General features: G+C 38.1%; 1 protein-coding gene across 2 annotated transcripts in view; it reads right to left on the bottom strand.

Moving 5' to 3' along the window:
• Positions 1-1,084: 1,084 nt before the first annotated feature.
• LOC131437740 (hemicentin-1) overlaps positions 1,085-14,838 on the bottom strand; it is a 531,827-nt gene continuing 518,073 nt past the window's right edge. For both annotated transcript variants that reach the window (XM_058607294.1, XM_058607286.1), the window contains exon 14: positions 1,085-14,031. In XM_058607294.1, the coding sequence (XP_058463277.1) occupies positions 13,495-14,031 (537 nt within the window). In that variant the 3' untranslated portion in view covers positions 1,085-13,494. The remainder of the gene's footprint in view (positions 14,032-14,838) is intronic.

A 14,838-nucleotide genomic window follows, 5' to 3' on the forward strand; every position in this document is an offset into this window, starting at 1 on the left:
CATCTGTTTATATAGCAGAGTTAGCAGCAGTTCATTATAGTTTGAGTATAATCGTCACATTATCTCCAAACCATTATTTTCTTTTCACAGATAGTCTGAGTGCAATTGAAGCCATTCGCTCAAAGGCTGCTGGCAAAAATGAACCTTTTTTCTTGGGCAAAATAAAACAGTGCCTGAACGTCATATTGAATAATAATTATCAAATCACAATAGTTTGGGTTCCGGCTCATTGCTCCATTCCAGGCAATGAAAGAGCCGATATTTTAGCCAAACGTGGTGCTATTGAGGGTGAAATTTATGAGAGACCAATTGCTTTCAATGAATTCTATAGCGCGTCTCGCCAAAGAACACTTGCCAGCTGGCAAGCTTCTTGGGATAAAGATGATCTGGGTCGGTGGATGCACTCAATTATTCCTAAAATATCGACAAAGGCATGGTTCAGGGGACTGGATGTGAGTAGAGATTTCATTCGTGTGATGTCCAGACTCATGTCCAATCACTACACGTTAGATGCACATCTCCTTCGAATTGGACTTTCCGAGACTAATCATTGTGCTTGTGGCGAAGGTTACCGCGATATTGACCATGTTGTTTGGACATGCGTGGAGTATCGTGATGTCAGATCTCAACTAATAAATTCCTTGCGTACCCAAGGTAGACTATCCAATGTCCCAGTTCGCGACATTCTTGCTTGTCGTGACGTTCCTTACATGAAACTTCTTTATTATTTCATTAAGTCCATTGGAGTTCCAATTTAAATTTTATTTTATGTTAGATTGTTTTCTCTTCCATGAGCTCAACCAATAGCCAGCTATCTTATATTAAATAAAAGTGATGAACTGATACAAACAAACCTGAAATAGTTATAAGATCATGTACAAAATAAATGTATTTCATTTAATGTAATTTATAATAGCAACTCGCTTGATAAAAACAGTGTTTAGATTAACTAATGAATACCAACATACTAATAGGATATTCGAAATGTATTAGGTTTAAAGTACTATGTATTGTAGATGCCACGGCGAAGAAAAACTTATGTATATTGCCTATGAAATAAACGTATTTATGAAAAAAAAAAAAAAATTGGAAGATAACAATAGATTGTGAACGCTATATCTAATTCAAACATATCAGTATCTCATCCATGGACAACAGGTCAGCTTGGAAATAGATGACGGAAGACATCGGCATCCATCGGAATTCGAATTCAACTCGTCTCTCTTTAACACGAACGCCTTCGTAAAATGTTCTTTCCATTATTTTATTAGAAAAAAACTATAAAAATTACTTCGTAATATTTAATTGTGAATCAGAATGTTTGATGTAACTTATCCGTACTTTAGTGCAGATACATCGTTTCAAATTGTAGTAGTGAAGAAGGGGAATGCTTACACCATTCACACAATCGATCAATTAACTGATATTTGCAAGTGCGGAGAAGACGTGTCCATTTTATTCGAGTTCACGACATCCAGTTTTGTCTTTGACAATAGCCACCCGTATTGTTCAAATTCCATTATTTACCTAGCCCTTCTTCTCAGACACAATTTTTGTAGAACGTTTCTTAAAAACAATGTGGATTAAAACACATACGCCATTTTCAAAAATTAGTCTTGAGTGAAAAAAATCTTTCAACCAGTGAAACATACACACGAAAATTTTCATGCAAATCGCAGGGGGTCGTGCCAGAATCTTGCAATTTCTGAACAATTCGGCGTAGAATTGCTTTACTGGAGTCGTTACCCTAATTATAAATAAGTTACCGACTATATTTATTCTCTGGCTAGATGAGGTGAAAGGAACGCAGTCTAAATGGAAGCCAAACGTTGACAACGTATGTAACATTGACAGCTTTCCTGATCCGTACCCAGAATTTCGTTTCGGAAGTGGCCATTTGACTTTACCAGTTCTTGAAGCACTGGTCAGAATGGAACTCGCACCGATTTCTCCGATATTACTTGGCCTATTTCATGAACTTCAGATGAAAGGTAGCCGTATTGTATTCCGTTTAATAGAGATCCAACTTCTAGTTCAGAAAATACAGAAAACATTAGATGTAGCGATGCAACAAAAATAGGAAGTTCTTCTTCACTTGGTTCAAAACTGGTACCGAATTTGGCAAAAATCATATTTACCCGAAAATTGAGTAGTTGAAGAAAGAAAACGTTGGCCGATGTATGACGGATGTCAGTTGAAGTCAGTGCCACATTCAACTGACATCATATCAATCAATTTGATAGGGCGTCAGCCGGTTTTAGGCACAACGCCATTTTGTGTCAAAGTAAGCGTGTAGACAATCAAAACGAATAAAACCACCATAGTTTAAATACGAGACGAAAATCGCAGTAATTTTTCGACCCAATTTCGACGATTCCGGTTGGAGTCCTTTGTCTTTCCGCCATTTACGGCTAAGATCAAACGAAAAGTCTCACCGGCTGCTAGCGCAGAAAAGATTATCAAACGAAGAAATATGATATTACCGCCCAGTTTCGTGTTCACCTGATGAGGAGCCCAGTTTATCAGCAGGACGATAAGAGACGGAAACAACTTCAGACGAAAACCATTAGTGCTGCCAGTGCCGGGCACGTACTTTGGAAAACGACGCAACGTCTAGTTTAATGGAACAATAATCCTACCGTTTTCTTTGAACGAAATTGAACCGAACACCGACGAATTCAACCGGAGGGGAAAATCCCATCAACGAAGGCATTTAATTATTTATTTGATTTATTCTGGAATCCACCGTCCCTCCAGCTCTTGTTCGCATCACCACATGCCGGCTACCGTAATTTACCGCACGCTAGCCCCCTATTGCTCGCAATGACAGAATGATTGATGGCGCACAATCGCTGACTGTGGTGGGTGGATGTTGCATGAAGGTTTGCATCTGCAAAGAAAAAGGTGGATGGAATTCCCTTTCACAAGTTGTCGCCGCCTTGGTAATCCCATCATATCTTCGAATAAACAGACATGTTCCCTGCTTCTTTTTTTTTTGTTTAACCTCAAAACTCTAAAGCGAAAGAAACGGTCCCGGTTGAGCAGCGAGATGTGGTCAAATTAATATTCAAAATAAGCCACAACCAAAATCGCTCTCGATAAACTTGAGGAAGTTTATCCGATCCCATGGAAGTGGTTGACCACCAGCTGCCGTCGTAATGATTCGATTAGGAAAGCTTCCGGAAAACCAAGAACACCACACCCAGCTTGGGACCAGCTTAGTGGAAAATTTTACTTCATATTTTCTTTTTGTTCTCTCCCCATTGGCTATCGTCGTCGTCGTTCTGCAGTGAAAACACTATCAGGTCAAATGAGGGCAAGAAGCAATGTTCGAGTGTTCGGAAAGGTTTTGGTCGGGAAGGTCGGGAAGACGCTGCGACTCGAGAGGAGATGCCAAAAACAACCGCAAAATAAGTTCAATCAGTTACTACGGCATCGTTTCCTGCGAACACTCGGTCGGGTTGAAATTGTTTGGAAGGTTTTTTTTTATTTTGGTTTTTCTCTAGTACCAACTTTCCGTTCTAAGTTTCCCAATGAGTGCTCTTATAAGAACACATCACTAGCTAGGTCAAGTGAATCGCGTGATTCGGTGTGGTCGAAAGCAATAGCAATCTTGATAAACTTAGTCTTCCCCCGGATGGGGGGTGGGTGTCCTGCCCTGACGTTATGCCAACCGATGTTCAAAGTAAACATACAAGCAGAAAAGGCCCCAAACACAGTGGCCATCATCAATCAACAGGGCGAACGGACAGGTTTTTGATTGAGGTCCAGACCATAATTGGAAGCGATCTGAAATGAACATGTGGGGACGATTTGATGCGCAAAAAAGGGCACAATGAAAAATTATCCCTACATTGCCGAAGAGGGTCGATTGAAAGGGCTCGATGAAGCGATTGAAGCTCGAAGACTTGAAAAGTTCTCAGGGCAAGAAAAAGAGCAAGCAGCAACGAGCGAATTTTTTTTCGAGTGGGTGTGGGTTTCTAGTTTCTGAGTCCCAGTTACTCTTTTGTCGAGAGTAGCCATCCGTACGATATTGTCCTCGTGAACTTCACGAGGGTAATTTCGCTAGAAAGATGTAGCAAAAGATTTGATTGTGTCGCACTGGGCCAATTTGTTTCCCATTTATTTGACCCAAAATGATTACCGGCGAAAGCATTGTGCTGTATTTCGGCAAAAAATGCTTCAATCGGGACGAAATTGTTTTCAACAGAAAGGCCTAGAACGGTTCAGAGACACGAAGTTTTTCTTTCGATCGAACGCAACATTATCACAATTATGGAAACGTTTTACGAAACCGATCTGCCCTTCAAGCTCTAAACAAAACAGGGCAAAAACGTCTTCTTTTAATGTCACATCTATACCATTTCGGACATTCAACATCACCAATCGACAGTCGACATCAGATTCATCTCTTGAGCACGGAACGACCGAAATTAGCCAAATATATTCGTAATTTGTACTTCTGTTTCTCAATTAGTTGATTTTAACAACAAAATTTCCAAAATAACTAATAGATTAGTTGATATTCAGAATTTACTTAACAGAAAAAAAACTCTTGTTTTTAGAAAATGTGTTTCGTTGGCGAAAATCCTGGACACAAACCAGCGAAATTTCAATCCAACACGAAATTCTCATTGGCAACTAATTTTGTGACTAAAATCAGAAAATTTGACCAAATATATTATATATCAATAATGAATCACTTTAACGAAAAAAAACACATCACAGTAACACCATCTCGCGACGGAAAAGGCTATTAGTTAGTCATGTTTAATAGTTTGCGTTTAGTGTGCAACCAGAAGTGAAATGTCAAAAATAATTGATGCCTACATAGAGGTGTGAACATTTTCATATTTAAACGTGTTTTTTTCTGACGAAAGTAAATATCGCCTATAAATAATGTAGAATTGCGCTCTTCACTTTCCGGAGTTATGAAGTAGTATTTAACTTTGCTCATGAATGTTATAAATAGCGCTGAAAAGACAAAACCTATAGGCTGTGAAGGCAATGTTTGGCAGATCACTTCTGATGTAAGGAATATATCAACAAAATTAAAATGAAATGAACGGTGCATTACAAGTTACTTTGATTGCGATATTTTTTTCATTGCGTTCATGACATTGAATTTAAATTAGCTGTACATTATCTTTTCTCTCAGCGAAAGAAAAAATTGAAAAGGAAACTGTCATTTTTCTAAATTGTCTATGAATTAAAAGTGCACATACTAAACGATCTGTCCCTTGCTGGGAACTGTCAAAACTTTCATAAAAAATTTGAATACTGTGAATACAAAATTTGAATACACTTTACTGTGAAGTCCCTCTTGAATCGCAAGAGTGATCCATATTGATATATAGTATATTTGATTTGACTCTATCGATCTGTCATCATAACTGCTGAAAGACAGCACAAAGAAAACAAAAATTAAATTGGGTTTATTAACAAGTTCATTAGCCAAAAACTCATGAGACTCGAACCAAACAATCCATTAAAAAGCTAAAACGGATAGTCTTGTCGACACTGCTGGCAAATTTTTCGCAAATTTTAATTTCTAAACCGATGTGTGAAAATATCGTAAACTCTTAGTTGAAAATGTATTTATTCAGGACTATACTGAATAAATTTGGCTTTCCGTGTAGTATCCAATTATCAACCATTTGGATGAATCCCACTGCAGCTAGGCACAGGAAATGTGTTTCGTGTTACAGCACAGACTTTATAAATTTTCGGCTTTCGATGATTCTCACATAAACAGTTCGAAATCAAATCAAAATGGGGTCAGAATTCGTAAAATCGTAAAAAAAAAATATTACTCTCATTTTTTTTTGTTAAAGTGTTCATAATTTGGTTCTATTTGATCATTAAAAATGGTCACCGTGCATTGGAAAATTCCATTAGCTTTGACCCGGCGCGTATAGAAATACCTTGCCGCGAGTAATACTTTTCGTCATACGTTTTGAATAAATTGGTAGAACCGATGAACCACCGCAATCAGGTTAAAGCCGGATATAAATAAAGGATAGATAAAAAAAAACGATTGCTGACACACAAATTTTTCAATGAATTCAGATTCTACTACGTTTTATTATATTGTGATATACTTTTCCCGATTTTTTAAAATTTCTGAACATAAAAAAAACAATTGTTTCAAAAATTTTAAGAAAAAATATGAAAAAGTATTTCTTTCACTACTTTTGTACAACAATTCTAAGTTTATAGTATTATCTATTATCTGTGGTAGCTTCATTCAAATATGTTTATTTGTAAAAGAATGGCATGACTTTGTTGAAAATGTAACGAAAAACTTCATTTTACAATAACTTTCAGAAAAGATTGTTTAAATAGTGAAAAAATAGGTTCAAACACGAATCATCAAAATTGACCGAATCTAATAATAGACTCTGTTGCACGTGTGCTAGCTTCAGTTTAAGATAATCCATTAACGAAGACAGATCGACAGCGCAGGCTGCCATCTACTGTCAAGACAGTGGAACTAAACCCGGTATTATTCAACTGGTGATTCAGTCAATGGCAAATTGGAGATTCCGTTCCTCAAGCCTAAACACAGAAAAAACAACAACTAGTTATTCTGTTAGCATACGTATCTGCTGTTTGACGTTCGCAGTGTGAATTTCGCTTCAAACAAGAGCGATTTTGTCATCCAGCTGCTGATCGTTTGCGTTCGAGGAAAAGAAAACGAGAAGTGGACAACGATGGGGAACATTATATAAAATCAGCCATTCTAATGACTCTAAATGTTATCTAAAGAACTATTAGGATTACTTTCTTTGCTAATCGTAGGTAAAAATCACCAGATTTACACTAAAATATAGAGTAATTTGATTAGCTTTGTGCACTTTTCGTTGTGCGAAATTCGCACCACACGAGTGCAAATAAAGCTGGCGTTTAACTGTTTCGTGTTCGGAATGTTTCTTTTAATGAAATATGCAAATCCGAAATGAAATACTCGACATCAACAACCGATTGTTAAAAATACGGACATAAGGTCTAGAGTGCCTAATTCAACTTCAAATTGATTCAACTAAAAATCGTTCATTTATTGCGCGTCATTTTTTGTCTATTTTCAGTCAATGGAACTGACTGTTTATGAGCTCTTGTACTCATCTTTTTCCACCGAGAAAAAAAATCGGGTTGGTAATGTCAGAGACATAATCGGATTGACGTGAGTAGTAGAGTATAATTTTCTCTAATTTATTGCAGATCTTTTGAACAATAATATATCTGACACTACTCGCACATCCTTATGTCACTAAAACGCATTCAAATTAACACACACACAATGCATTTCTTTTGAACAGCTTGAAAGCAGCTGAATATTGGTTTTATTTGAAATAGTTTGGTGCGAAGCTTGGTTCACTAAACTAATTATTTTCACTTCCGATTCGAATATTTCAATACACTGAGGCCTTTTTTACTCTCTAACACTTGGAAAATTTACGATTTCTTTCAAATAATTTTTTTTTCTGAGATTACACCAGGTCTAGACGTTTCATGTATTTCTAAGACATTTTGCCATAACAATTTTTTAATTTTGTGGTTTTTTTTTTACGCGGATTTCCTAAGTTACGCGCTTGTTTTTGCGCGTTAAATTTCCTCTATCGTTCAGTCTCCGATATGGTTCACTGCAATGCAAATGACCAGCAACTGGGAGCTGATGTAATTGCCTTTATTTGAAGAGAAACTGTCGTATTTTTGTTCTCTAAATCAGAGCGAGCTCTGCGTGAGCTACGAATAGCGTATAAAGGCAATATGCGAAATGACGATTCTCTAATACCAAAGGAAGAAGTTATACTTGATTTTCACTGGGGTTATAATCGTGAAAAACTGGAAAACGGCTGTCTCAGTCTTATAAAACTAATCAGAGGTGGAAATAAGCCCATTTTGCGCACGAAAATGTCAAATGAACGATTCGATCAGCGTGAAAATATTACACTATTTAGCTTGAATATTATACACAGAAGTTACAGAAGCACAGCAGTAGGCGTAGTGGTTTAATTGGCGTAGCAAAATCCTGCGCTCCTGTTACTTCCTGTTAAATCCTGCGCTCCTGTTACTTCTGTGTCAAGCTAAATAGGGTAATATTAACCAGCTGCGTAGTACGCTTTCTTCGTAGCACGCTTTATGATTGAACATGTTTTTCTTATCATTATAATTATTATTCATCGCAGCATGTATGTTAATATTAGTAGCTGTACTCCATCACGATGGTATTACTGAATAAATTTTAAATACGTCACGAAGCATGGAATTTCGATGCGATCGATGAAATAAACTCACCTCACGAGCCTAAAATTATTGATATCGGATAACCCATATTCGAGAAAATTGAGAGGTAGTCAATTTGGATGTTTACGTCACTTATACCATTATATCACCGGAACCGTAAGTGATAGCCATTTGAACTTCAAACCTGGTTAATGAACAGAGAGTAGCATTAAAACGAGCCTAAATTTGTTGAAATGTTGATTCCGAATCAGACAGTGATACTGATTACGATGAAGACATTTTTAAATTCTTAGTAAAACCAAAATTATTCCTATCAAAAATGATATCAAAATTCATTATAATATTTACAATATATATATATGTGATATGATAAGGTAATACTGACTATTTTTATTTATTGTGAATCAAAAAATTTTCATATTTCCACCCTTGATACAAACGAATGTTGTTTACTGTCCGACGTTTCGGTCTTTGGTGTAGGCCTTTTTCAAGGAAAACTTGTGACACTGTACGTAATTTATGCCAACAAAATATTTGTTATGCAGTCGATAGTAAGAGTTGTTACGAATAATTTTTGTTTCAGTATTTATGTAAATGACCATTTGTTTTCGTAGTATCTTGAAGTATATTCTAAAATGGTACCAGTCAACGTAGTGTCAGAAATCGACATTTTGACTATAAACGATAGACTTTAGTAAGTTTTTACGTTGTATTATTTGTTCAACGCTTTATTTTTTTGGCAATACACAACACAGTAAAATTTTACAAATTTCCTTGAAAAAGGCCGACACCAAAGGCCGAAACGTCGAACAGTAAACAACATTGGTTTGTTTTATGAGACTAAGACAGCCGTTTTCCAGTTTTCCACCAAAGGAAGAAAATATCGTAGTAATTTTTTTGTAAAAAATGGTGGAGACTCTAAGAGAACCGATCATACTTGTTGATACAATACACTTTTGAAATCTTTAATTTTGATTTATTTGTGGTTCAGGAATCAGAACAAATTGGCTCAAATAACTTATCACTCTCCCAGAGAAGGTACATTTTGAAAAAGCGCTCCATAGTAAAGTAAGACGTATTCACGTCAAACAAATTTTCAATTTTCCTTACTTATTCAGAAAGTAACTGCATCATTATTATTCCTGAACAAATTTTATGCCTCAATATCACTTAAGACAACAGCAATATTAACGGGAAAAAAATTCTTCTGTTTTTTTTATTAGACATCAGCTAACAAACCACCGGCCAACATCCATTTTGAAGAGCGATTTCGAACAATTAAGCACTCGCTAATGTCGTTTTCGCTAACCTAACCTAACCCAGTTTCCACTCCAACTGCTGTCAAACCGTTTGTTTGAAGTCTGTTTTGAACCTAGTTTCAACGTTGTTGAACTGAAAATCGAGTCAGTTTCGAACCTGGTTTTTATATCAGGTTTGCTCACACTCCCGTTGCTAAGTACAAAATCAATACAGTTTGTTCGTGAAAAGTGTTTGTTTGATGAAACTACTCTGGGTCAGTTTCAGGTTTCTCAAGTGAAAACGACATAAGAGTTATTCATAACAGCAAATGAAAAAGAACAGTTTCGGTCTGTTCTCACTCTGTTAATCGTAGTTCACCCCTAATTCAAACTTTTCAAACTAAATTGTGACAGGTAGCCCAAAAACGCGTGAATCTTTGATGGATTTACTTCATAAAGGCATGTGCTTTCATACAACGGTCTAGCGAAATATTCTGAACAAATAAATTGAATGTCAATTTGCGGTTCGTCAAAAAGTGAGATAACTAAGTGCTCACAAGTTTCTATAGAATGCCTCCCCGTGTGTGTCTACGATGACATTTGGTCAATAGAACGGCGTCAACGGCGGGTGCTACCGTCTTCTGCGTTAGTAGCAGAATGAGAGGGTGCGATTTGGTTTGTATGTAATAATTCATTTGAAACGCGAAAGTTATTGAAAATCCTTCAAATAGGTAAAGTATATCGCCTTGACGTCCTACTGCTCAACTGTATTAAAACCCGTAATGTGACGTTAAATTGACAACCCCTTCTTCTCCCCTTCGAACCCCTTCGTATTGCCATTTACTGCAACATACACTTCTCTCTTTTTCTCTCCTTTTTTTCCTGCATTGCTATTATTTACCACTCTCCCAGGGCCACTCTCGGTGATGTCCAGCATGTGGGCCACCCGCCAAGTGTTCCTGACTTGGGAGTGTTTCCCGCGAACCCACACGGACAGCAGACAACCATTCTTGATTCTCGCCGGAAGGTATAATTTTACTTCGTATTAAGCCCTTAATATTAAGCAATATATCGGTTGGATTTTTGTAATCTGTAGATATTGAAAAGATGAGGAGGTTTTATGCCTGCTGCGAAAGAGAGATTGTAAATTTCAACTCCAGCGGACTTTTCGTCTGCAGCATTCGTTGCAATTTACAAATGCGGATTTTACATATCATCCTTATATAATAAGGAATAACTTTTTGTGTATAAATAATAATTCTTTTCTCATTGCTAGTGCTCTATGCAAGAGCGTCTATAGAAAACATATTCAGAAGTGTGCAATATGTTGAAGTTTCAAGGGTGTAATTGATTGGTTTAGAAGACTGAAGGTTAAGCTGAAGCAAATGAGCCTAATAAAAATTTTATTTGAAAAAAAAAGACTGAAGGTTTGAAAGGTAAGTAATGAAACATTGAATGCAAACTCGCGTATTGATAAAATTAGAAGATGTTAATTATTCTTACAAAACTGAAGAATATAAACTAAATACTCGTCGATTGGTTGCCAATTGCTAGGAATCGAAAGTCTCTCTCTGTAATGTTTGAATCCATCTGATGCACACATTTCATTTAGGTGGGGCTAGTCGATGAAACGGTAACCTCGGAATGGTAACCTCTGCATACGAAATGGGTCAACGGAATTTGATTGAGTAAATGCCTCCCTGAGTCCTGGATTCAAGTTATTTGCATGCATAAACAAAACACATGGAAACATCTTTTTTTTTCTGTGAACCGTTACTAGACACTGGGGGTTGGGATAGGTTATACACACACAAAAGATTGGACCTAATCGTAAAGAATGTCTTTTTCGGACAAGCTGTTAACTGGATCAAAATTATGCATGCACGAAGTATTTCTTGTGTGCCTGTTATAAAAGGAAACCAATTCAAGTTTCTACAGATGGACTAGTTGTGTTTATTGAAGTAAAAATAAATCTCGGTTAAATTTTCAAAAGGGCGTATAAGTAAGTGAGAGTTTCTCTTTGTTTACTTTCTCTTCTATTAATTACCAAGCGGTTTCCACGTTTATCACTCAACTCTTTGCATGAAATGATACCCTAAACTTTCGACTTTAAATCAAAATAGTGATATCAAAGAAAATCTTTTTAATCACATCACAAAAATCGAAAGAGAGAAAATCGAAACGCCCTAATGAAAAATCAACCGAGAAATGGAAAACTCCAGGATTTCCTGTTAAGTTTTCAGTAGTAGAAAAAATAAATGTCACTCAATGTCCGCAGTAGCACCAGTCGGGAAGTTGTTTTCATTTTTTGTTTGTCTTCTACCAGCCCCAGGTTGATCAGCATGGGAAGGACCAGAACGAATCCCGTAAAAGTGCACTGCAACGGAAGACACCAACCTTCTCGTTGTTAATGTAACACAATCCGTAAATCTTGGAATGGTTTGCAGTAAATCCTGTCAATGCATAAATTCACAAACGGGAAAAGTGCACTTAATATCATAAACACCTATGACCCGTGCACGTCGGACGACGAGGAGGAGGAGGACGACGACGACGACGAAAGAGACAATAACTCACAATCCTAACAAGCGCCAGGCGTTCCGATCGTTCCGATCGTTCCGCCTCATCAGGGTTCAGTTTTTTTCTTTTTCGCCTTTACCGAGCTTTCCGAAACCACATACCCACAGTCAACTACCCTCCGGGCACATCGTTAAATTGTATTTTCTAGCTAAAACTAAATTAACTTTTCTTCTTCATCTTCCGCCTCCCCTTTGGCGACCGTTCCAACACATACTGGCTAACGTTTCCCTCCTGAGGACTTCCGGCGAGGGAGATGAAATAAAAGCTTCACTGGATTTGGTATCCATTCTCTCGTTTCTGCCACCCAATCCAATTCCAATCAACCGGAGCATGCTTTTATTTCGTCTTTTGCTGCCACCCCCGGATGCAGGACTCGGCTAGTCGCGACAGATATTCCCTTCCGTTCACGAGCAATAATCCAATGAAATGCGGGAAAAAACGCGTTCCTTCGACTGCTGAGGGGATGGATTTTGTGACGGAAGCTATGATTTTGCCCCCTCTAGCTATTTACATGTTTCATATTTACAGGCGTGTGACCTTGAAGTTGGGTGACCTTGTCCTTTTAAGTATTAAGATTTCCGATTGTGACTCAAATTTCCGGTGGTTTTCCGGCATGGCATCGGCCGAAAGAGTCTTTTAAAAAAAAACTACTGATTGGTTTATGAACAGTCATTATACAAACATTTGCCAGTTCGGCTCATCCTAACTGGATCAATGCTCGTGGTTACCAACACCAAGGACACCCCAGCTTCGGTTATATAGTTTGAATTGTAAGTGTTTTTTTTTACTCGCTCCCTTTTCTTTTTCTTTTTTCTGTATCTTCAACAGTCACGAGATCCATTTAGGGGGAGATTTGGGTATTGGTCATAAACTAGATTATTATTTACAGATTAGCTTTATGTGCCCATTTCGTCTGTAGGCAGCTTTTTTTCTTTTGCTTTACTTTTCCGGCTTCTTCTGCTTTTACGGCCCAAGGCCGGAATATCAGTAGTATCTATCGAAGCGCCACGATTCAGCCACTTCAGCCTTCCGGCATTGATTCACACTCAAAATTGAGCTTTTTGATTTGATTATTTCACAGCTTTCATATCACAAAATGATATAATGATAAATAACATCGTTATTTTTTTTTTTTACTTTATAATTTCTGTTGTGCTACTATAAAAAACAGTCGGAAATGGAAACGCAAACAAAGAAATAGTGTGTTCCTCCCGATAGAAAAAAAGTGGGGAAAAGTGGTTCTACCATTTTTTTTTTAAACTTCCCGAATACTCAATAATCTCCTTCTTCCCCACCGTGCCTCCAACAAACATCTAATTATTGTTTAAGTCTCGTGCCTCGCATCTCCGCGACACTGCGCTTTCGTGCCATTGCTCGGAGAAAGAGAGCCTCACAGGGCCGTATCACCGACCCTGTGAGATTCCTATAGTCATACGGTGCTTTCGCGTTTTACCATGAGCGGCGTATCGGCGGACACATCGTCCTCCGGTAGTCCTATGCAAACCCGGGCCCCCCTCGGGCCCTGCGGTCCTCCCAGGTGCTGCATGGCTATCGTGGACGGTGGTGGTGGCACCGGTTGGGGACTGCTGCTTACCGAGATGGCGGTCATGTTGCGTACACCGGCGATGGTACCCCCGTACGAAGGCCAATGATGGGCTCCGGCCGGATTGATCGTTCCGGCACCGATCGGATGTCTCGGAAGTGTGCAGGTGGCATGTGATCCCGCGTGGGTGAAACTATTTGGCACATGGCTCATGGACACGTTGGTCACCGAACCGGCCACGGCCGGTTGGGGCACCCCGTTCCGGAGCGTACAGTAGCCCAAATTGGCGGAGTGATTGCTGTGCTGAAGGGCCATCGTCGAACCCATGAAGCTCTGGCTCTGTGCCGTCGTGGTCAACAGCAACCGGCTGGGGCTGCTGGTGTCAATCGTAGATATGTGCTGGCGCCGTCGGATGTACTCCATCTGTGGACGAAAAAAAAAACAGAAAGAAAAAAATATGTTTTTCAGCATTGATTTATTACTCTTGTTGAGCTGAGATCGGGAAATTTAGGCACGCAAGTTTTTTTTTCTCTATGGATGTGATTTACGTTCGATTGTTACACACAGTCAGCGGCAGCGAGCATGGGTTCGCAAGTTCTAAAGCGGGCGTTATATTTATTTGTGCTGGAATGATTTAATTTCGGTTTATAGCACACGCTAGGGAGTTTGGGAGCATCAATAAATTACCTTCTGTATTTGCCTCTGTTTGTACAAACCTTCACCTATAGAACTGATATTTTTCAAGGCTGAATATATCCCCGAATAAGTTTCAAATTTGTTACATAACAATCGAATTAGTTCAGAACTTTGACGCCGAGTTTGACTTCGGGCTTTGAATTGAATCGTGAATAGAATTATTAAGCTTCAATGGTTTCGGGCCTTGAAGACTCGGTCGAGCAGTCGCACATCCAAAACTTTCATTTGAAATCAAGTTCAATAGCAATTTCAGGTGAATTATTCGGAATTTGCTATGATATTAGATTAACATCAGAAATTACCTAGGATATAACCTTGCACCGAAGCGAAATATGCAACTTTATGCAGCTGATTTTTACAAAATTTGTAGGAAAAGATGTGCCCAATATCATAAAAAAAAATCTAAGTGGAACTCGGTGGAACTTTTTTCTTAGGTCTTTTCAAAGTTAGTTTAATTACTGAATTATGGCAACCCCCTTAAAACTAGTTTTCTAGTCATAACTTGTTTCGAGTTATTTTTTTATGCATACTTCG

The sequence above is a fragment of the Malaya genurostris genome, chromosome 1, assembly GCF_030247185.1.
Source record: "Malaya genurostris strain Urasoe2022 chromosome 1, Malgen_1.1, whole genome shotgun sequence".
Taxonomy (NCBI): domain Eukaryota; kingdom Metazoa; phylum Arthropoda; class Insecta; order Diptera; family Culicidae; genus Malaya; species Malaya genurostris.